This window comes from Mustela nigripes, chromosome 12, assembly GCF_022355385.1.
Source record: "Mustela nigripes isolate SB6536 chromosome 12, MUSNIG.SB6536, whole genome shotgun sequence".
Classification (NCBI taxonomy): domain Eukaryota; kingdom Metazoa; phylum Chordata; class Mammalia; order Carnivora; family Mustelidae; genus Mustela; species Mustela nigripes.
In genome coordinates, this window is record NC_081568.1 from 76,450,033 (window position 1) to 76,470,673 (window position 20,641).

Genomic DNA, 20,641 nt, shown 5'->3' on the forward strand with positions numbered 1-20,641 from the left:
GGAAGCAGGCTCCCTGCTGAGCAGAGAGCCCGATGCGGGACTCGATCCCAGGACCCTGAGATCATGACCTGAGCCAAAGGCAGCGGCGTAACCCACTGAGTCACCCAGGCGCCCTGCAAACATTTTCATTATTTTCCAGGCCTGAGAATCCTCTCTTCCAAGGACATTTGTTGAGCACCTGTTCTGAAGCAAGCATGGTGCCAGAGGCCTGGGACACGAGATTGGTAAGACATGTGGCTCTTATTGTCAGAGGGCCCGCAGTCCAGCAGGGAGACTGACACGTACCTACAGAACGCTAACACTGAGAGTAGTACTGTGCTAGCAGCATGGACAAAGCATTTTAAGAACACCTAGGAAGGACAGATTAACTTGGGGGTGGAGCTGGGCTGCATGATGGGTCAGTGAGGGCTTAGTGGCACTGTGACTAAAGAGCTAATTTTATCAGGCACTGTTAGACGTTTAATAATATCCAGTTATACCATTTAAAAAATGAGTACACTTGCTTTTTAAAAAGTAAAGCCACATTTTATATGATACAGTTATTAAGGGTGTGTGTATATGTCCCCCCCCACTGCCTGCACAGGTGTACATACATGTGTGTATGTGTGGAATTCAAATGGGATGAAAAATGAACCTGTTGGCTGAGAGGCATGGCTACCCTTGCTACCAGCACTCCCTAAATTCACTGGTGGACACTGACACCCCCATTGTTTTCAGAGAAGGAGCAGAATGGAAGGCCTGCTCAAACCCACACTTACTGAAGGGGCAGACCCAGGTAGGGTCACTTTTGATTTAGGTGGCCCCAGCTGGCTACAGCCGACTTTTGGTCTGGCTCAAACAATTAGGCTGGATCCATCAGATTTTCTTGTAGGGAATGTGGGATTAGGAAATTGGACCAATCCAGCTAGCACTGGAAGCTTGTGATGTAGGAAGAGGCCAGTAACTAGTGGGCCTGTGGAAGCTGGGAGAGTGACGAGGAGGGTAGCAACCAAAACCAACCAGGGCAAAACCAGGTTGTGAAGGAGGAAAGCTTGAGGAAGCAAAGGAAGGCAGTTGGCAGAGAGGAGGGTGGGGCAGGTGAGCAGAGAGAAGTAGACAGACAGACAGAGAGGCAACTAGTGCTGCCTGCCTAAGTTCCTAAGGTTTCCAAATTCTGGCCAAATGTGTCCTCTCAATGAATTTCACTTTTTTGGTGGTGTCCCAAATGGGCCTCTGTCCCCCCAGTGGGCCCTCTGATCCCATAAACATGTGCCACTCAAACAAGGAGAGAGGAGGGACTGGGAAGCTGGGCATGCCTCAGGTTGGAAGCATGATAACCAGTGAAAAGTCCCTTTTACAACATCTTACTTTGTTGTTTCTCCTTCCAACAACTCGTCTGGACGTAATCAATGTAATCCTTCTCTATCGTCTTCTCCAGGTCACGGAGAGATGCTCCTCTGTAGGCCTTCTCAAAGTTTTTGTCCACAAAATAAGGCACCTGCAGGTTCTGTGTTTCTCTGGAGATGGTGTAGCCCAAGGTCCTGAGACAAGGAGACAAGGCTCAGGTAAGCCAGTTATATATGGCAATCTCACTCTTAACTCCAGCTGCACAGATATCATGACCATAATCCCCTCTTCTTAGGGCAGATGCAAGCACCACTTTCGAATACACCTAACATTTATAATTTCCCCAGCAAAACAGTAACTGTAATGTCATCATTATGTGAGTGTATTCATGTTGTGAATTCAGCCTCAGTGTAATTACTTTAGTCTCTTTGAGAATCCCCTCTCTTATATTGGTTTCTGGGCTTAAAGTTGAATGCTGAATGCTTAAAATATGTTGTACGCTGTGTAGGACCCAGCATGGTACCTGGCACAGAGCAGGCTATTGGTAAATGTTGGGCAAATGAATTGATTGTTACAGTAAACTATTCACAAATAATCAGATAGCGTACACCAACCTAGCACCAATTTTTAGGACAGGAGAGAAGGTACTTCACACACGGCTGCTAAGTGAGAACAGCAAAAATATCAGATAAAAGATTTCAGTGATGCTTCTGTACTAACTCTTTGTGGGTCTAATATATCCAATAGTATGTGGTGCTTAGAAACATCAGTAGTTCTGGGTTAACTAAATACTAACCGTAAGGAAGTACAAAAAGAAGCTCAAATTCTAGTTAAAACAATGTGGTAGCAACGTGCAAAATCCAGACTAGTTTTATTCAAACTCAACAAATTCTATTTTGACTGAGTTAATATTTTCCCAGCTTTCTCCTTTGATTTCTGTATTCAAGCATCTTCCTGGATATCTAAGGGTTCAGGCCATGACTGCTCCCACCTCCATCTGGGAACGTGTTAGCAGGGCAAGTTCCTCTCTGCCCCACTGGGTGGGTAAGAAAGGAGGGAGAAATAGCAAATGGAGAAACATGGGAAGTCGGGAAATAGAGGGAATCAGGCCAGGGTGATCTGGCAGCAGTAATTCCTCTCTGAGACTCAGTTTTCCTTTTCGTAAAATGAAGATACTGAAGTAGAATATAGTTTTCAGTCTACAGTGACTGCCAGCAAGGACTCTTCCTGTTATATACTACCCCTTGGGTTCCACATTTTGTAAGGTTTTTAAATTATTTTACAAGATTTTATTTTTAAGTAACCTCTATACCCAATGTGGGGCTTGAATTCACAACCCCATGATTAAGAGTTGTGTGCTCTATGCACTGGGCCAGCCAGGTCCCCCCACTTTGTAAGGTTTTTGCCCCTTAAACCATAATGAGTAACGACTCTCTTCTCTTCTCATCTAACTTAAAATAATTAATTCAGTGGGGTGCCTGGGTGGCTCAGTTGGTTAAGTGTTTGACTCTTGATTTCAGCTCAGGTCTGGATCTCAGGGTGGTAAGTTCAAGTCCCATGTCGGGCTCCAAGCTGGGTGTGGCGCCTACTTAAAAAAAAAAAAATTAATCCAGTGATCCTCAGACAATGAACCAGAGTTATTTGGAGAGCTTATTAAAACTCAGATTGCTGGGCGCCTAGGTGGCTCAGTGGGTTAAGCCTCTGCCTTTGGCTTGGGTCGTGATCTCAGCATCCTGGGGTCGAGTCCTGTGTCGGACTCTATGCTCAGCAGGGAGCCTGCTTCCCCTTTTCTCTCTGCCTGCCTCTCTGACTACTTGTGATTTCTCTCTCTGTGTGTCAAATAAATAAATAAATAAATTTAAAAAACTCAGATTGCTAGTTTTCATCCTCTGAGTTTCTGATTCAATATGTATGGAATGAGGCTTACAAGTATGCCTTTCTAACATGTTGCCAGTTGATGTTGATGCTGGGGACTCAAAGATGAAAACTGATTAGCTGAAATAACTAACTGAAGAAATAAAGAAGTACCTATCATAGCTCATAGTTTTCATGCATTTTTCTGCAAAAGCAAAATATCCTATTATGGTTTGACTATATAGACTCATCATGAATAAATGTCCCATTCTTGCAATTACTTAAATTGAAAATAATCACTGGATCTCAGATACTATGTTTCCGACCCCGAGGGGTCCAGAGATCCAACCACAAGCTCAGTAGGGTTCATTCTAAAGCTAACATGATATGATAAGGATTTAATCTGAAGCTGGAGTTAGTCTATTCATCTCTCAGAAACCAGCTGCTGCTATTCTGCAGCTGATCAGATGATGTCGCTGTAGAACAAAATAATCCATGTCCTGAGCCCACAAGAAACTGCCTCCAGCATTTTTCAGTCTCTGCACTATTACTATCCAGCTGTTCCTTTGAACAAAAAAACCAGTGTTTTCTACAAAGGCGAAATGAAATGTTAGCAGTACCAGTGAAATATTCAAGTCTTTTACCCTCCAAATTGTTAAGAAAGATTGATAAATATTTGACTTACGATTTATAGAATAGACTATATGGGGGGTTAGCGGCTAGCAGCTGAGTAATGACAGATATAATCACAATCACAAGAACTGGAAGTAACTGAATAAATGCAGAATATGTAGTCTGAAAAAGAAAAACAATATTGGGTGTAAGTGTTCTTCATCAATGTAAAGCTTACAGAAAATAAGAATAGTTTTCCCAAAGAAAATACGAATTACTGCAATGTACTGCACAAAGCCCAGAGCTTTTCTGAGAAGTCTGTTCTCTCTGTGGAGAAGACTGAAGGAGACCCACCCACAACCTGAATTGACACCCAGTTATTCTCATGCAGTCCCCTTTTCTTTTTCTTTTTTTTTTAAATATTTTATTTATTTATTTGACAGAGAGAAATCACAAGTAGATGGAGAGGCAGGCAGAGAGAGAGAGAGAGGGAAGCGGGCTCTCTGCTCAGCAGGGAGCCCGATGCGGGACTCGATCCCAGGACCCTGAGATCATGACCTGAGCCGAAGGCAGCGGCTTAACCCACTGAGCCACCCAGGTGCCCTGCAGTCCCCTTTTCTAAGGCCCATGAAGCAGACACCTCTGGGTGAGTCTGCCTAGACTGTGACTTTCACGGGGTGGGGTTAGTATTATGCAGCTGTGTTGCTGAATGGACTGGGAGACATCTAACCCTAGCAGGGATAATCACTTTTCCCTCCCAGAAACGTGGAACTGAGACTCTTACTGTGCACTGCTGCGAAGTCACCTGAACAAAGGACATGTACTCTTGGGCAGTGTGGACTGGTTATTTGTAGGCAAAAGCAGAACAAGCTGGTTGCTTAAAGAGAATAAAGCAGATGCAGAGAAAGGTGGGAAAGGTGGACACAATTTGGCCACAAAGAGTCATGGACAGATAGCTGCACGGGTGCCTGTCTGTACTTGGTTCCTGGTTCCCATCTGTCCTGTGCTTCCCGCCCTTGAGCTTCAGAAGACTCCCTAGGTCCCTTACTTTCAACTCCCTTTAGTTCTGAATATTCTGAAGGGGACTCCTATTTTCTGCAGTGAAGAAAACCTTGATCAAGACAGCCCCATAGGGGAACTGATTTCCTAGGACAGCCACCAAAGAACGAGTGGGGAAGGAGGTACCATCCTGGCCCATTTGGACCAACGACCCACCCCTTCCCGCCACTGCCTCTGTTTTCCTATAACATGTTTTAATAACATAAGTTGAACTTCCAAAACCTGATCACAGACACTGTAAAAGTCAGCTCAGTACAAGTGTGGATGAGCAGCAGTTCGGCTGTCCTCTCTCCGTACCTGAGGCTTCTCTTCTTCTTCTTCCTTCCGTGTCTGCATCCGCTCATGTCGGTGACGCCGGCGGTAATAGTGGCTATCATCTGTCACATTTGAAAACATATGAATGTTTCCTGGGAAGGAGAGAAAAACCTAGTATAGGATATGGCAAACATTCCTACCTTGCTTTTCCCAAGGTCCTTGTTCCCAGCTAGGTTCTTTGATGGCAGAGTATTGTCCCATTTTACTCCATAGAAAAATACAACAGTAGGTAAGCCAAGTGAACCAGGTGCAAATGGAACGTGCTCTCCTGCTTTTATTTAAATAGTCCTTTGTGACTAGTGAGTGAGAGAACCCTAAAAAGCTAGTAAAGAAAGAGCATTTGGGCCATGAATCCTGTCTGACATGCTCTTGTCTGCTTCCTTGTCCAATATCAGATTATGTTATTAGTAGCTTTGTTTGTTTATAAATAAGTAGGTTATTTATTTATTTATAAATAAGCTCCACACCCATCATGGAGTCCAACATGGGGCCCAAATTCAGAACCCTGAGATCAAGACCTGAACTGAGATCAGGAGTTGGATGCCCAACTGACTGGCACCCCAACACTAGTATCTTTAACAGCAATTCATAAAATTCAGTTTACTTCCTGGGTATTTAATTATTCCAACGGCCAAGTCCCTCAGGGTATTTTTCTAACTTTTATCTTTATATAGCTGCTATTTTGCAATAATGATAAAAGGCATCTACCTACTTATTTTTAAGCACTTAAAAATATTTAATCCTCACAGCAGCCCTGTGAGGTGTATGTTATCAGCGCCATTTCTCAGGTGAGGAAACAGAATCAGAGAGACCAAGGGATCTGGTTAAAGTTATGCACAGTTGGCTGGAGACTTGCCTCAAACCCTAGCTTATCTGATTCCAAATTCTTGCTGTTTCCACTATACCATGGTCCCTCTATTCAGATCCTCGAAGAGGAGTTAGCTGAGATACAGAAAGAGAGAGAGAGAGAAATTTTCCAGCTATAATTTTGAAATACTCACCTGTAGGAAAATGTCCTCCAAAGAAGACATTGAATAGCTCTTCTGGAGTGATGTCAGCTTCAAAGTCCCTGTAATAATTATAAGGTCTGCCTCGAGGGGCAGTAAAAGTCACCTGTTCGTCTCCATATTCATCATAGCGTAGTCGCTTGTCAGGATTGCTCAGGACTGCAAAGGCATTTCCTATTGCTGCAACCAAAACCAAAAAGTACCTGAGTACAGTCTTTGGTGTAGCTGAGGGGTAACACAGGAAGCAGCAATGAAGAGCCCAGAGTTGTAGGCTGCTGCATGATGTTGTGGGGAGCTAAGGAAAGGTGTTTGGGCCTAGAAAATTCACCAGAGTTCTCACCCTTGACATTTTCCATGATCTAGTTTGATAAGCCAGAAACAATATGAGACTCAAGACGAACTAAGAACTACTGCTTTTATTCATCGAAAATTTGTCCATATTTTCCTTGAGAGGAATTACTTTATGGTTGGAACAGTTCATACATAAGCAATGGTATTCTAACTTCAAGTGAGAAACAATCTCCTAAATAAAATAATCAGTAAAATCAATTGCTTGGCTAAAAGCAAAGTCCTCACTAATCAGAGTCACGTTTCAGCCTACTTTAGAAGCAGGCTTTAGAAATTAGGAAACCTATCTCCAATGCCTCAGTGACAGACAAAGACTGGAAAGATTACACATGCTTACCATCACCTCTCCTCTCTATGCACAAATATGCAAACACCGTCGAATTAAAATTAATTTAAACATACAATCACTGCCAGTAATCAAAGAAACCTTGAAAAAAAAATCTTTATTTTTTATTTTTTATTTTATTATTTTATTGAAAAAAACCCTTAAAACATCCCCATCCCCTACCTCTAATTCAGCCAACACTATGAGAAACACAGTTAGGAAGAGCATTTATGATTCTTCTAGCGAGGAAATTATATTAGATGTTTACAGCAATAAAACAGCTAAATAGAGAAAAACAAATAAAAAAGGCTAAATAGTTGCTTCAATATCATATCCCTTGAAATCTGGCCAATTTCTCATATAAATGGCATTAGTCTGTGAGATACTTTATGTGAAGGTGTAAAGAGAATGGGGGTTATCTAGTTGTTTCTTTGTAGAAACTGTGTGGAGAACAAGATTCACAATGGCACCCCAACAAAGGGAGACTGTCCTTTGAGGTAAATGTTGACTTTTAAATTTCTCAGAGCTATAATTTTTAAACTTTTTCTTTAGAAAAATTCTAAATCTACAGAAAAGTTGAAAAAACAGTAAATAAACACATGTATACCCTCTATTTGGTTCATTAACTGTTAGTATTTTGCCACATTGCTTCCCTCATTACTCCATACCTACATAAATACATATGTACACGTAGTATGTACAGATTTCTTTTGCTGAACCATCTGAAAGTAGGCTGCAGGTATACTGGCATCCCTCAATATTTCAGCCACTACCTCCTAGAAGAGTCTTCTATATGATCACAATACCATTATCATAGCTCACAAAATTAATATCAATCCATGCAATTCATCCAAAGTTCATACATTGTATTTGCTCTTATACTCCTTTAGTTTCTTGTCCTCTAAAACAGTCTCCCCACCTTTTCTACTTTTCATTATATTGACTATTTTGGAGAGCAGGACAGTGTTCCTTGTAGAATGTCCCATATTTTGATGGTTTCCTCACTATTAGGTTCAGGTGGAACATTCTGGAAAGAATACCACACAGGTGCCATATCATATAATGTGAGGCGGGTCCAGTATTGGTGATGATAAGCTGGATCACTGGGTTAAAGTGATGACAGCTAGATATCTCCATTATAAAGCAAATTTTCTCCTTTGTAATCAGTAGGTATTCTGGGGAATGATGCTCTGACATCATGTAACATTCTATTCAACAAAAAGCTGTCACCTGGCAGTTTTAGCATCCATTGATAATTCTTGCCTGAATCAACAGCTTCACTGGGGGTGAAGGTCTTAAGTAAGATTTTTATTTATGTCTCAGATCTAAAAAGGTACCATTACAGATAAATATTTTTTTTTTTTCCAAAAGAAATTAAAGTAAGTGAATGAAGACAGGAGGGAGCTATGCTGATAATCACTATTTAAGAGGTATGGCAGGAAAAAAAGGCCCTGCTTGTGGCCTTATAAAATAATGACAGGGTAGGGTGAAACATCTTGTGGAAGAATTAAATAGGAATTCATGATCAGACCTTTGAAAGCATCAGTCGCTCCAGGAGCACAATTCTTATCAGGGTGAAATTTCAGGGCGAGTTTTCGGTAAGCTTTCTTAAGCTCTTCATCACTGGCATTTCGAGAAACTCCCAGAATTTCATAGTAATTTCTGCATTTCTTGATCCTAAAAACACACATCAGAAACATGTATGTCTATGAAGACCCCTTTTGTACAATTAACTATAAAATAGTACGTTTACATTTTACATTTACATCTGGTCCTCCAATCTGTTAGCTCCAAAGCAAACCTAAAAGAAAAGTGGTGAACACATTCATAACACTTTCAAATTGATTAACAAGGTCCTCCTCACACCAAGAGCTTAATGCCTTTCAAAGTATTTTTACTGGGGGGTGGGGAAGTGGTTTGGGGTAAATCCGAAAAAAATGATGTAAAAACTTTAAAATCAAAGTATTTTTTACATCTGATATTTTATTCTTCTTGTATCCCTGCAAGTGGGTAGATCCTTACATGAAGGTGCAGGCTAAGCCCCTGAGCGTTCAACCACAGGACGGCAGGGTCAGAAGAAATACCTACTCACCCTAGTGATTTCTCTCTCATTTTCCTTATAGCTACCTATCAAAACTTTGTGTGTGTATGTTTTTTTAAAAATTTTGTTAAGGATTTTTTTATTCCTTTATCTGACGGGGGGGGGGGTAAGGAAGCAGGCTCCCCACGGAACAGAGAGCCCGATGTGGGGCTCTATCCCAGGAGCCCAGGATCATGACCTGAGCTGACGGCAGAGGCTTTAACCCACTGAGCCACCCAGGTGTCCCTCAAAACTTTGTTATAAAAAGTTAATATAGGGTGCCTGGGTGGCTCAGTGGGTTAAGCCTCTGCCTTTGGCTCAGGTCATGATCTCAGAGTCCTGAGATCGAGCCCCACATCGGGCTCTCTGCTCAGCAGGGAGCCTGCTTCTTCCTGCTCTCTGCCTGCCTCTTTGCCTACTTGTGAACTCTGTCAAATAAATAAATAAAATCTTAAAAAAAAAAAGTCAATAATATACACATGCAGTAGAAGAAAAATATCCAACAGTACTAAACTATATACAGTGAAAAAACTTCCTGCTTCCCTATTCCCTGCTCACCAATCTCCCATCCTAAGGACAACCATGTGAGAAGTTTTCTATGAATCCTGTGTGTATGTATAGACACCTCTCCCTTTTCTTTTTTGCCTAAATATAAACATATTGTAATCATCTTTTTTTTTTAAGATTTTATTTATTTATTTGTCAGAGAGAGAGAAGCGAGAGTGAGCACAGGCAGACAGAGTGGCAGGCAGAGGCAGAGGGAGAAGCAGGCTCCCTGCCAAGCAAGGAGACTGATGTGGGACTCGATCCCAGGATGCCGGGATCATAACCTGAGCCGAAGGCAGCCGCTTAACCAAATGAGCCTCCCAGGCGTCCCCATATTGTAATCATCATTTTTATGTTTATGGGAACATCCCTTTAAAAAAAAAAAAAAAGATTTATTTATTTATTTATTTGACAGAGATCACAAGTAGGCAGAGAGGCAGGCAGAGAGAGAAAGGGAAGCAGGCTCCCCGCTGAGCAGAGAGCCTGATGTGGGGGATCATGACCTGAGCGGGAGGCAGAGGCTTTAACCCACTGAGCCATCCAGGCGCCCCCGCCCCCATCCCTTTTTTAAACCAAAAGTATTTCTTAGAGATGGATCGGTAACATACAGAGACGAGTTGGGGCAATAGTTTAGACTAGAATGGCAGTTCTGGACTTTGCGATGTCATAAGTTTCTTATACTCTTAAAAATTAATTGAGTCTCCAGAAGAGTTTTGTTCATGTGAATTATATCTATCAATATTTACCATACTAGAAAAGAAAACAAGAAATTTTAAAACAGAGTGACGATATAACTGCTTATCAGGTAGCCTCTCAAAAATTCCACTGTACAATCATGAGAGAATGAGAGTGAAAAAGGCAAATAATGTGTTTGTACTATTATCAAAATTGTTTTAAACTCACAGACTCCCAAGGTTTTTGGGGTTCCTAAATTACACTCTGAGAAATGTTGTACTAGAGCATGAACTCTGGGGTCAAAATGCCTTGGCTGGGATCTTATCTTGCTGTGTACTTTAGCTCTGTGACTTAATGTTATCTTCTGAAATGGGATAACAATTTCAACTATATTTCACAAGCTGTTATCATTTAAATGAAGTATTCATCAAGTACTTGATAGCACTTGACAGCCCATAAATACTGGCTATTACATATCTATGTCATTCTTTTCAAAAGCTGCACTGCTTTATGGATTACACTTATTGCATTTTATGGATTATATCTATCCTCTACTGATAGGCACTTAGAGAATATCTCCAGTCTTTTGCGACTACACAATCCAGTCAGACAGAGGGAGGCCCAGCATCTTGCTCAAGAGTTCAGTAACACAGGCTGGACTATAAAGCAGGGTCTGGAATGTCAGTCATGGTCCTTCCCCAAGAGCTGCCCATGGGTATCCTTTGGATCCTCAGTCCAGTTTCCAATCCCTGCTTCCATGGCAGATACTCCTCTGCCTCTTTCTCTCTTTTGTATAAATTTGTTATTTGTTGAGTAACAGTTTTTTTGAGCTACAATTCACAAAGTTCACTCTTAAAATGCACAATGCATTGATTTTCAGATTTGTACACCATCATCACTATCTAATTCCAGAACATCGTCATTACCCCAGAAAGAAACCCCTACTTATTGGCAGTCATTCCTCATTTTACTTTCCAACCCCTGGCAACCAATAATGTAATTTCTGTCTCTATAAATTTGCCATTCTGGACATTTCACATAAAAGGAATTATAGAATATGTGACTTTTGTGTCTGGCTTCTTTGACTAGCATAATGTTCAAGGTTCATTCATGTTATAGCATGTATCAGTACTTCATTCCTTTTTTTTTTTTTTAAAGATTTTTATTTATTTTATTTATTTGACAGAGAGAGATCACAAGCAGACAGAGAGGCAGGCAGAGAGAGAGAGAGAGGGAAGCAGGCTCCCCGCTGAGCAGAGAACCCGATGCGGGACTCGATCCCAGGACCCTGAGATCATGATCTGAGCCAAAGGCAGAGGCTTAACCCACTGAGCCACCCAGGTGCCCAGTACTTCATTCCTTTTATTACCAAAAAGTATTCATTGTATGGATATTCCCCATTTTGTTTATCCATTCATCAGTTCATGGACATGCATTTTGTTTATCCATTTACCAGTTCATGGACATCCATTTGGGAGTTATTATGGATAATTCTGTACGAACATTCATAGACAGGTCTTTGTGTGGAAGTATGTTCTCTTGGTTATATACCTGGGAGTGGATTGCTATGTCATGTGCTATGGTTAACCTTCTGAGGAACTGGCCTTCTATTTTCCAAACTGGCCACACTGTTTTCCATTCCTATAAGCAATATATAAGGGTTCCATTTCTCTATATTCTTACTAACACTTGCTATTGTCCATTTTTTTGTTTAATTGCCATCCTAGTGGATGTAAGGTGGTGTGGTATCTCATTGTGGCTTTAGTTTGTATTTCCCTAATGACTCATGATACTGAGCAACTTTTCATGTGTTTATTGGCCATTTGTAGATTTTTTTTTTTTTAAGAGTCATTTGTATATATTCTTTGGAGGAATGCCTATCAGATCCTTTGCCCATTGCTCAATTGGGTTATTTGTCTTTTTATTGTTGAGTTGTAAGAGTACTTTATATGTTCTAGATATAAGTCCCTTATCAGATACATAATTTAAAAACATTTTCTCCTGTACTGTGGGTTGATTTTTCATTTTCTTGATGGTATCTTTTGAGTACAAAAGCTTTACATTTTCACAAAATCCAACTGACCCATTTTTTTCTTTTGTCATTTGTACTTTGGATGTCATGTCATGAAGATGTATTTTTATGTTTTCTTCTAAGAGTTTTATAGTTGTAGCTCTTACATTTAGGCCTTACATTAGGTCTTTGAGTTAACTTTTGTGTTTGTGTGAGAAAGGAGTCCAACTGCATTGTTTTGCGTGTGGATATCCAGTTGTCCCAACACATTTATTAAAGACAATTCTTAATAAATAAAATCTTTAAAAAAGGGGGCGGTGCCTGAGTGGCTCAGTGGGTTAAAGCCTCTGCCTTCAGCTCAGGTCATGATCCCAGGGTCCCCGGATTGAGCCCCACATCAGGCTCTCTGCTCAGTAGGGAGCCTGCTTCCTTTCCTCTCTCTCTGCCTGCCTCTCTGCCTACTTGTGATCTCTGTCAAATAAATAAATAAAATCTTTAAAAAAAAAAAGGCAATTCTTTCCCTTATTAAATCATCTTGGCACTCTTTTATTTTTTTCTTTCAAAGTAAACTCTACACCCAATGTAGGACTTGAACTCATGACTCTGAGATAAAGAGTTGCGTGGTCCAACAACTGAGCCAGGTAGGCACCCCAGCCTTGGCACTCTTGTAAAAGAAAAATCAGTTGACTGAGGGTATCTGGGTGACTTGGTTGGTGGATATCTGACTCTTTTTATTTATTTATTTATTTAGATTTTATTTATTTGAGGTGGGGGAGGGACAGCAGAGAGGGATGGGGAGAGAGAGAGAGAAAGAGAAACAAACTCCATACTGAGTGTGGAGCCCAAAGCCAGGCTTGATCTCAGGACCCTGAGATCAAGACCTGAGCCAAGATCAAGAGTCAGACACCTGGGACACATGGGTGGCTCAGTCTGTTAAGTGCCTGACTCTTAGTTTTGGCTCAGGTCATGATCTTAGGGTCATGAGTTCAAGCCCCAGGTTGGGCTCCATGCTGGGTGTGGAGCCTACATTAAAAAAAATCAATTGAGGGACGCCTGCGTGGCTCAGTTGGTTAAGCAGCTGCCTTCGGCTCAGGTCATGATCCCAGCGTCCTGGGATCGAGTCCCACATCGGGCTCCTTGCTCAGCGGGGAGCCTGCTTCTCCCTCTGCCTCTGCCTGCCTCTCTGTCTGCCTGTGCTCGATCTCTCTCCCTCTCTCTCTCTGACAAATAAATAAAATCTTTTTTTTTTAAAATTTTATTTATTTATCAGAGAGAGAGAGGGGAAGAGATCGAGCACAGGCAGACAGAGAGGCAGGCAGAGGCAGAGGGAGAAGCAGGCTCCCCGCTGAGCAAGGAGCCCGATGTGGGACTCGATCCCAGGACGCTGGGATCATGACCTGAGCCGAAGGCAGCTGCTTAACCAACTGAGCCACCCAGGCGTCCCAATAAATAAAATCTTAAAAAAAAAAAAATCAATTGAGGGGCGCCTGGGTGGCTCAGTGGTTTAAAGCCTCTGCCTTCGGCTCAGGTCATGGTCCCTGGATCCTGGGATCGAGCCCCGCATTGGGCTCTCTGCTCAGCAGGTAGCCTGCTTCCTCCTCTCTCTCTGCCTGCTTCTCTGCCTACTTGTGATCTCTGTCTGTCAAATAAATAAATAAAAAATCTTTAAAAAAAAAATCAATTGAGGGGCACCTGAGTGGCTCAGTGGGTTAAAGCCTCTGCCTTCAGCTCAGGTCATGATCCCAGGGTCCTGGGATTGAGCCCCACTTCGGGCTCTCTGCTCAGTGGGGAACCCGCTTCTCTTCTTCTCTCTCTGCCTGCCTCTCTGCCTACTTGTGATCTCTGTCAAATAAATAAACAAAAATCTTAAAAAAACCCCCGAACAAACAGGATTTGAATCCCACTTTAACTTAAAAAAAAAAAATCAATTGACCATAAATATAAAGGTTTACTTATGGACTCTCAAGTCTATTTCATTGATCTACATGTCTATCCTATACCAGTCCACACTGTCTTCATAAGGTAGCTTTGTAATAAGCTTTCAAATTGGAAATGTGAGTCCTCCAACTTTGTTCTTTTTCAAGACTGTTCTGGCTATTCTGGGTCCCTTGTATTACTATATGAATTTTAGGATCGGCTTGTCAGTTTCTGCAAAAAAGGCAGTGAGGGATTTGGTAGGGATATGTGAAATCTATTGATCGATTTGAGTAATATTACCACCATTTCCAATATTAAACCTTAATAAAATAATCCTTTCCAATGTTTAGCTCCATGAACACAGGCAACCTTCCCATTTATTTAGACCTTTAATTTCCTTAAATGAAGTTTTATAGTTTCAGTGTACATCTTACACTTCTCTTGATAAATGTATTCTCAGGCATTTTATACTTTTTTGATGGTGTTATAAATTAAAATTGTTTTCGTTTCCATTTTTGGACTGTTCTTTGCTAGGGTACAGAAAAACAGTGATTTTTGTATACTGATCTTATATTTTACAACATTGTTGAGGTCATTTATCAGTTCTTTTTTTTTGTTGTTTAAGATTTTATTTATTCATTTGAGAGAGAGAGAGAGAGAATGAGCACAAGTGGCAATAGGCTGAGGGAGAAGCAGACCCGCTGCTGAGCAGAGAGCGTGATGCGGGGGTTTGATTCCAGACCCTGGGATCATGACCTGAGCTGAAGGCAGATGCCCAACCAACTGAGCCACCAGGTGCCCCTCATTTATTAATTCTAACAGTGTGGATGTCTTCCTTATAATTTTCTTTTTTTTTTTTAAATAAAGATTTTATTTATTTATTTGAGAAAGAGAGGGTACAAGTCCGGGGGGAGCGGCAGACAGACAGAGAAACAGACTTCCTGCTGAGCAGGGAGCCTGTCCTGGGGCTTGATCCCAGGACTGGAGGATAACAACCTAAGCAGAAGGCAGACACTTAAGCAAATGAGCCATCCAGGCATCTCTATTCTTTAGGATTTTTTATATTATATCATATCATCTATGAATACTGTTTTACTTCTTTCCAATCTGGATGACTTCTTTAAAAATTTTTTCCTCTTTTTTTAAAGGATTTACTTATTTATTTTAGAGACAGAGAGAGCATGTGCACACACACAAGCATGGGGAGGGACAGAAAGAGAGGGAGAGAATCTCAGGCAGACTCCCTGCTGAGTGCAGAGCCAGAACGTGGAGCTAATCTCAAGACCCTGAGATCACAACCTGAGCTGAAACCAAGAGTCTGAAGCTCAACTGACTGACTCACTCAGGTGCCCCCAATCTGGATGACTTCTGTATTTCTTTTTCTTGCCTAAATGCCCTGGCTTGAACCTGTAGTACAATGGTAAATAGAAGTGGCTAGAGTGAAAATACTTGTCTTTTTCTTGATCTTGGAAAGCATCAGTTGTTCACCATTAAGTATGACGACGTTAGCTGAGGGCTTTTAAATAGATAGCCTTTATCAGTTGAGGTTCTCTTCTATTCCTATTCTGTTGAGTATTGTTATCATGAAAGTGTTGGATTTTGTCAAATGCTTTTTCTGCACCTATTTAAATGATCATGTGGTCTTGTCCTTTATTCTATTAATATGGTGTATCCATTGATTAATTTTCATGTGTTAAACAACCTTGCATTCCTGGGATAAATACCACTTGGTATATGATTTTTTAAAAAAAGATTTATTTATTTACTTTTTATTTGAGAGAGAGAGAAAGAGAAAGAGGGTACATAATTGGGGGGTTGTGACAGAGGGAGAGGGAGAGGAGCAGACTCCCCAGTGAGCACAGAGCCTGATGCAGGGCCCCATCTCACAGACCCAAGTTCATGACCTGAGCGGAAACCAAGACTCAGATGCTTAACCAACTGAGCCATCCAGGAGCTCCAAGGTATAGAATCCTTTTTATATGTTTTTACATGTTGCTAGAATCTATATCCATAAGGGATATTGATTGATAGTTTAGTTTTCTTATGTTTTTGTCTGGTTTTAGTCACAGGGTAATGTTGGCCCCATAGAATGAGTTGGGAAGTGCTCCCCTCTCTTGCATGTTTTGTAAGAGTTTATGAAGGATTAGTTAATTCTTCAAATGTTTGGTAGAATTTACCAGTGAAGGTTCCTGGGCCTAGGTTTTTCTTTATGAAAAATTTTTTTAAAATTTTATTTTATTAAAAAAATAGAATTTTTATTTTATTTAAATTCAATTAAGTAACATACAGTGTATTACTAGTTTCAGAGGTAGAGGTCAATGACTTACCATTTGTATATAACACCCAGTACTCATTACATCATGTACCCTCCTTAATGCCCACCCCACTCCTCCAGTAACCCTCAGTTTGCTTCCTACAGTTAAAAGTCTTTTATGGTTTGTCTCCCTCTCTGATTTTGTCTTATTTTATTTTTCCCTCCCTTCCCCTATGACCCTCTGTTTTGTTTCTTAATTCCACATATGAATGAAATTGTATGATAATTGTCTTTCTCTGACTTACTTTGCTTAGCATAATACCCTCTAGTTCCATCCACATCATTGTAAATGGCAAGATATCACTTTTTTAATGTCTGAGTTATATTCCATCGTGTGTAGGTATTACCATCACATCATCTTTATCTGTTCATCTATCGATGAACATTTGCACTCTTTCCATAGTTTTGTTATTGTGGACATTGCTGCTATAAACATTAGGGTGCACGTGCCCCTTCAGATCACTACGTTTGTATCCTCTGGGTAAATACCTAGTAGTGCAATTGCTGGGTCACAGGGTGAAATTTTTTTTATTATGAATTCAATCTCTGTATTTGTAGTAGGTCCATATGATTTCCTAGTTTGTACCTTTCTACAAATTTGTCTGTTTCATCTAGGTTATCTAATTTGTTGGTGTACAATTGTTCATAGTATCCTTTTAAAATCTTTATTATCATCGTAAGATTGGTAGTGATGTCCCTCTTTTATTCCTGATTTTAGTTATTTGAGTGTTCTCTCTTTCTTGGTTAGCCTAGTTAAAGGTTTGTTAATTTTGTCGACATTTTCAAAAAGCCAATTTTTGCTTTTGTTGATTTTGTCTTGTTTTTCTAACCTCTATTTCATTTATTTCCACTCTATATTATTTCCTTCATTCTGCTTGCTTGGATTTAGTGTACTCTTTTTGCTCTTCTTTTTCTAGTTCGTGAAGGTGGAAGATTGGGTTACTGATCTGAGATTTAAAACAAAACAAACAAAAAAAAATATATAACATTTATAGCTATAGATGTCCTTCTAAGCTTTGCTTTAGCTATATCCTACACATTTTTCTATGTTGTGTTTTCATTTTCAGTCATCTCAAAGTATTTTTGTAATTTTGCTTAAGATTTCTTCTATGACCTATTTGTTATTTTAGGAATATAATGTTTAATTTTCACTTATTTGTGAATTTCCTAAATTTGCTTCTGTTGTTGATATCAGAGGACACACACTGTATGATTTTAATCCTTTTAAATTTATTGACACTTCTTTTGCGGCCTGACATCTGATCTACCCTGGAAAATGCTTCGTGTATATTTGAGAAGAATGTGTACTCTGCTGTTGTTGGCTAGACTGTTGTATAGATGTCTGTTTCATATAGTTGGTTTTCCCTGCCTCTTCTACACAGAAGCAGGGAAGTTACCTCAGATTATACCCCGAGACTCCACTTCCACCGAGGGAGGCTTGCCTCTGCAGCCAAGAAGCTGTTGTGCTTCCATAATAATGATAAAAGTATAGTAGCAGTCAATGCTTATGTAACACATTCTGCTAGGAACTCTACGTTAAAATCACTCACTGAATCCCACCACAGACTCACCTTTGTACCCCAAGAAGCTGTTCCTCAGTGTAAGTGGCACTCCCTTCACCCTGTCGGGTTGGATTCCACTCATGCTCAGACTTCTTTTCCTTTTGCACTTTCATGCAGTTACAGCACCCACAGGGGTCATGACTTTCAGGAGGTCTATCTTCTGGGTATTTGTTTCTTCTAACTGCATCAATGTAAGCTGCAAAGCAACAGCCCCCCATTAGGCCTCCGTCTGGATCTGCAATCAGCTTTGCTATCCGCCCTCACTATCAGGGAGGCTGCTTGGGGCCAAGAGTGTGAGGGCCAAACTACTGACATCATCCTGACTTTTAAGCATCCACATAAACTGAACGAACATCTCCCTTGAGAAAACAATGTAGTAAATACGGAGGCAACCATGAAAACTTATAATGCTAGAAGCGCGAAGCATAATCATTTACACCATATCTACAATGGTCATTCAGCAAATAATTCTGAATCAGAGCCAGAAAAGGGACTTAAGAGGCCCCCAAACCTTGCCTTTCAAGAGGCGTCTACCTTTAGCACAGTACAGGGGAAAGCCTATTTTTCTGTGATCCACGGTCAGAAGTGACATGGCTCATAAAATAATTTGTTGTTTTTGTTGCCATGCCTCCCACCTAAGGTTTAAAGTAGGGGGGGGTTCTTTTAAATTAGCAGTTATAGAACAAGACACTTGGCTAGATGGAGCAATGAAATGTATGGATAAGACCTACTTCTGACCGGGGCGCCTGGGTGGCTCAGTGGGTTAAAGCCTCTGCCTTCGGCTTGGGTCATGATCCCAGGGTTCTGGGATCGAGCCCCGCATCAGACTCTCTCTGCTCAGCGGGGGGCCTGCTTCCTCCTCTCTCTCTGTCTGCCTCTCTGCCTGCTTGTGACCTCTGTCTGTCAAATAAATAAATAAAATCTTTAAAAAAAAAAAAAACCTACTTCTGACCACAAAGAGGTTATAGTCTAAAGGGAGAAGATTCAATTCATCATAACACATGGAGAATGTTAAGAAGGCCATAGCAATCCAGTCAAAAAAGGCAGAGGACTCAGGTCCTGTCGGGAGGATCTGGGAAAGGCTTTAGAAATGTCTCTCTCCTGCCTAAAATACCTACTGACTACTGACTGCTGCTGCTTCTTCTTATTTTTTTAAAGATTTTACTTATTTATTTATTTGATAGAGAGATGGAGAGAGAGCACAAGTAGGCAGCAGAGTGGCAGGCAGAGGGAGAGGGAGAAGCAGGCTCCCCCCTAAGCAGGGAGCCTGATGCAGGTCTTGATCCTAGGACCCTGGGATCATGACCAGAGCAGAAGACAGCCACTTAACTGACTGAACTATCCAGGTGCTCCTACCCACTGCTTCTTGTCCAAATTTCTTATCATAGGCCCATCTGCCTCTGCAGCATCCTCTCTCACCACAAGCTCTTTTGCAGCCTATGCTCTAGCCACACCAAATGCCTTTCAATCCGCCATGCTTTCTCTTTTCTCTGTGCCTTTGCACATGCTGTTCCCTCTGCTTGCAGTGCTCCTCCTCTAAGTCAGCCTAACTCCAAGGCATCCTTCTTCTCTTCATATGTCACACTTTCTTCCAGATGCCTCCTCTGACACCTAGGCTGTCAGTGTGCTTCCCAAACCTAAGACCCTGCTGTGTAGCTCAGGACTTAGTGGCTCTGTTTCGTAATTGTCTGTTTACCTGTCGAACTCCCTCAATGGACTGAGAGTTTTGTGATCTCAGGGGACCATGTCTGTCAGATCCCTGCTGCATGATCAGCATAAGGAGGGTACATAATAGGAATTGAATCAATACTCTTTGCTTGACTGCAGGATGGCAAAGACCAGCCTAGTGGTCTTGGTGCAGGCTGCAGGAACAGCACCAAAGAGAGACCTAGAGTCAGTGGCCTAATTGGGAGGAGCGAGCATAGGGGCTGGGAAAGCAAACTGCAGGAATCCGCATTACTCTGCTGACCCAGCCACCCTGGCACAGGCGGGGCCTGAGCACCGCCGGCCCTAAGCTCCGCAAGGGCAGAGACGGAGCGGGGCTGGGGGCCGGAGGCAAAAAAGTCAACACGGGTGACTCTGGGCTCCTCGCCGGTTCCTTAGCTTGAGCCAGCGCTCCTGATTTCCAGATCCCGGCCCCTGTCCTGCCGGTCTCCCACCTAATTCGGAAACCTACTCAGGCTCAGCATCTCTTCATAGGCCTCCATCCTTCACCTCAGGCCCAGGATCTCAGCCCTCAGTAATCTCAAGAAGCCCCATCCCTCCCCCAACTCTGCCCAGTCCCACCCTCCGGCAAAGACCTGGTACCTTCGGTCCAGCGCTCCCCGCTGCCTAGAGTCGCTGCCATATCGGTTCCCAATCGGCAGGTCTGCGGAGCCTCCCCAGCGCCCGAGGCTGAAAGGGACCCGGCAAGAAGCGCGGGGCATGCTGGTCATCGTAGTCCAACTCACAGGAGCTGCGGGACATTGGACTACAACTCCCGGCAGGCTCTGCGCGAGGGGGCGGTGAGAGTTAAAGCTGCCTCTGGGGCTCGACCCTTAGAAGCGAGGTCTGTGGAGGTTTGTTGCCCTTGGTTGACTGCTGGGCGACTGTCAACCACACTTTTCCTCAACTGTAGAATGGGGATAGTGGCTACGGCCTCACCTAACACTAGGGGCATTCAGGGAGGCACGGTGAGATCCTGCCTGGGA

General features: G+C 41.9%; 1 protein-coding gene across 1 annotated transcript in view; it reads right to left on the reverse strand.

The window, feature by feature from the left end:
• DNAJC18 (DnaJ heat shock protein family (Hsp40) member C18) overlaps positions 1-20,382 on the reverse strand; it is a 27,462-nt gene extending 7,080 nt beyond the window's left edge. The window contains exons 1-7 of the mRNA XM_059417695.1: positions 20,259-20,382; positions 17,961-18,147; positions 8,378-8,523; positions 6,168-6,353; positions 5,149-5,258; positions 3,866-3,975; positions 1,348-1,520 (exon numbers count right to left, since the gene is read on the reverse strand). Of these exons, the coding sequence (XP_059273678.1) occupies positions 1,348-1,520; positions 3,866-3,975; positions 5,149-5,258; positions 6,168-6,353; positions 8,378-8,523; positions 17,961-18,147; positions 20,259-20,298 (952 nt within the window). The 5' untranslated portion in view covers positions 20,299-20,382. The remainder of the gene's footprint in view (positions 1-1,347; positions 1,521-3,865; positions 3,976-5,148; positions 5,259-6,167; positions 6,354-8,377; positions 8,524-17,960; positions 18,148-20,258) is intronic.
• Between the last annotated feature and the right edge of the window lie 259 nt (positions 20,383-20,641).